Source organism: Eimeria mitis, genomic scaffold (assembly GCF_000499745.2).
Source record: "Eimeria mitis Houghton genomic scaffold, Emh_scaff262, whole genome shotgun sequence".
Taxonomy (NCBI): Eukaryota; Apicomplexa; class Conoidasida; order Eucoccidiorida; family Eimeriidae; genus Eimeria; species Eimeria mitis.
The window spans coordinates 8151-9544 of NW_013570960.1; the positions used below are offsets into that span (position 1 = coordinate 8151).

The window sequence follows — 1394 nt, forward strand, 5'->3', positions numbered from 1 at the left end:
CAAACAGGCTAAGAAACAACAGAAAACGGCTCGTTATGAACTTGAAACTGGGGATTCACACCCTAAACCCTAAACCCTAAACTCTAAACCCTAAACCCTAAACCCTAAACCCTAATTGGGGGCTATGAGGAGAAACGCCGTCAGCAGCTTACCTTTGCCTAGCGGGGTGTAACTCTCCTTCGGGTCTATAAGAGAATCTTCGTCAATCAATCCATCTGCTGCTGCTGCTGCTCCTGCTGCTGCTGCTGCTGTTGCTGGTGCTGCTGCTGCTGCTGATTCGCCGATGGGCGCAGAGGCCCCCACAGCCCATGGTGGCTTCTTCCATACAGCCTGAGGAGAAATAAAAAAAAAGAAAAAAATTAAATTTAATATTACAAATATAAACAGAAATAAAATAAAAACAAAAGAAAAATAAATAAAACAAATGCAGAAGAAGAAGAGGAAATGCAGCAACTAGATAAGCGAGAAAATAAAAAACCAAAAAAAAGAAAAAACAAAACCCAAGAAGCTGTTCAGCTGTAAACCCTTTCAGAACTCAGCAGAGAATCCTAGGGTTTAGGGTTTAGGGTTTAGGGTTTAGGGTTTAGGGTTTGTGAGGGTCTGACTATGCAGATATCTTCTCTCTTTGCAGCCGCCTTAGAAAGGGCTTCGGGCCACTCCCCTCGTTGCAGCTCAAGGAACCCGGTGTATAGACAGCTGCGGCTTGCAGCAGCAAGCCCCTGAGTAAGCAGCAGCAACAGAAGAAACAGAAACAGCAGCATCAGCAACAGAAACACCAGCAGCAGCAGCGGCAGCAGCAGCAGCAGCAGCTCGGGAACCCTGCTTCCTGCTGCTGCTAGGGTGTCTGTACACCTGAATAAGAGGCCTAATTTGAGTTGCAAGAAGGAAAAGAATATAAAAAAAGACAGATGAAATAAAAAACAAAACACAATTGAAATAAAACACTCTGCTTACTTCTGCTGCTGCTGCTCCCCCCACCGCAAGTATAAGAAGCCCGTTACGCTGCAGCTGCTCGAGAGCAGCAGCAGCAGCAGCAGCAAACTGTTTTGCTTCTGCTGTATCGATAGCAACCCAAATAGAATTATAATTCGAAGAAGAAACTTCTTTTTGTTGCAAAATAAAAGATAAAGGATGTACAGATGCAGCAGCAGCAGCAGCAGCACCAGCAGCCTCACGCAACAAGGATTCTGCTGCTGCAGGCTGGTGGCTGCCGAGCAGCAGAAGAGAAGAAGAAGAACTCATGAGAAAGAGGAAAGAAGAAAGCAGCAAAAAAAAAGAAAAAAAATACAAGAAGAAATGCAGAAACGAAGCAACAAAAAGATGAAAAAAAAAAAGTTGAATACGAGAAGAAAAGAAAGCTGCAAAAAGAAAAAAGTGAAGACACTCAAAGTTCA

The 1394-nt window shown here is 43.9% G+C and overlaps 1 protein-coding gene across 1 annotated transcript in view; it reads right to left on the minus strand.

Moving 5' to 3' along the window:
* EMH_0005900 (Anamorsin homolog, related) overlaps nt 1–1242 on the minus strand; it is a gene marked incomplete at both ends in the record, with an annotated part of 3194 nt that extends 1952 nt beyond the window's left edge. Inside the window, 2 exons of the mRNA XM_013497348.1 lie at nt 153–330; nt 979–1242. Of these exons, the coding sequence (XP_013352802.1) occupies nt 153–330; nt 979–1242 (442 nt within the window). The remainder of the gene's footprint in view (nt 1–152; nt 331–978) is intronic.
* Nucleotides 1243–1394: the final 152 nt, after the last annotated feature.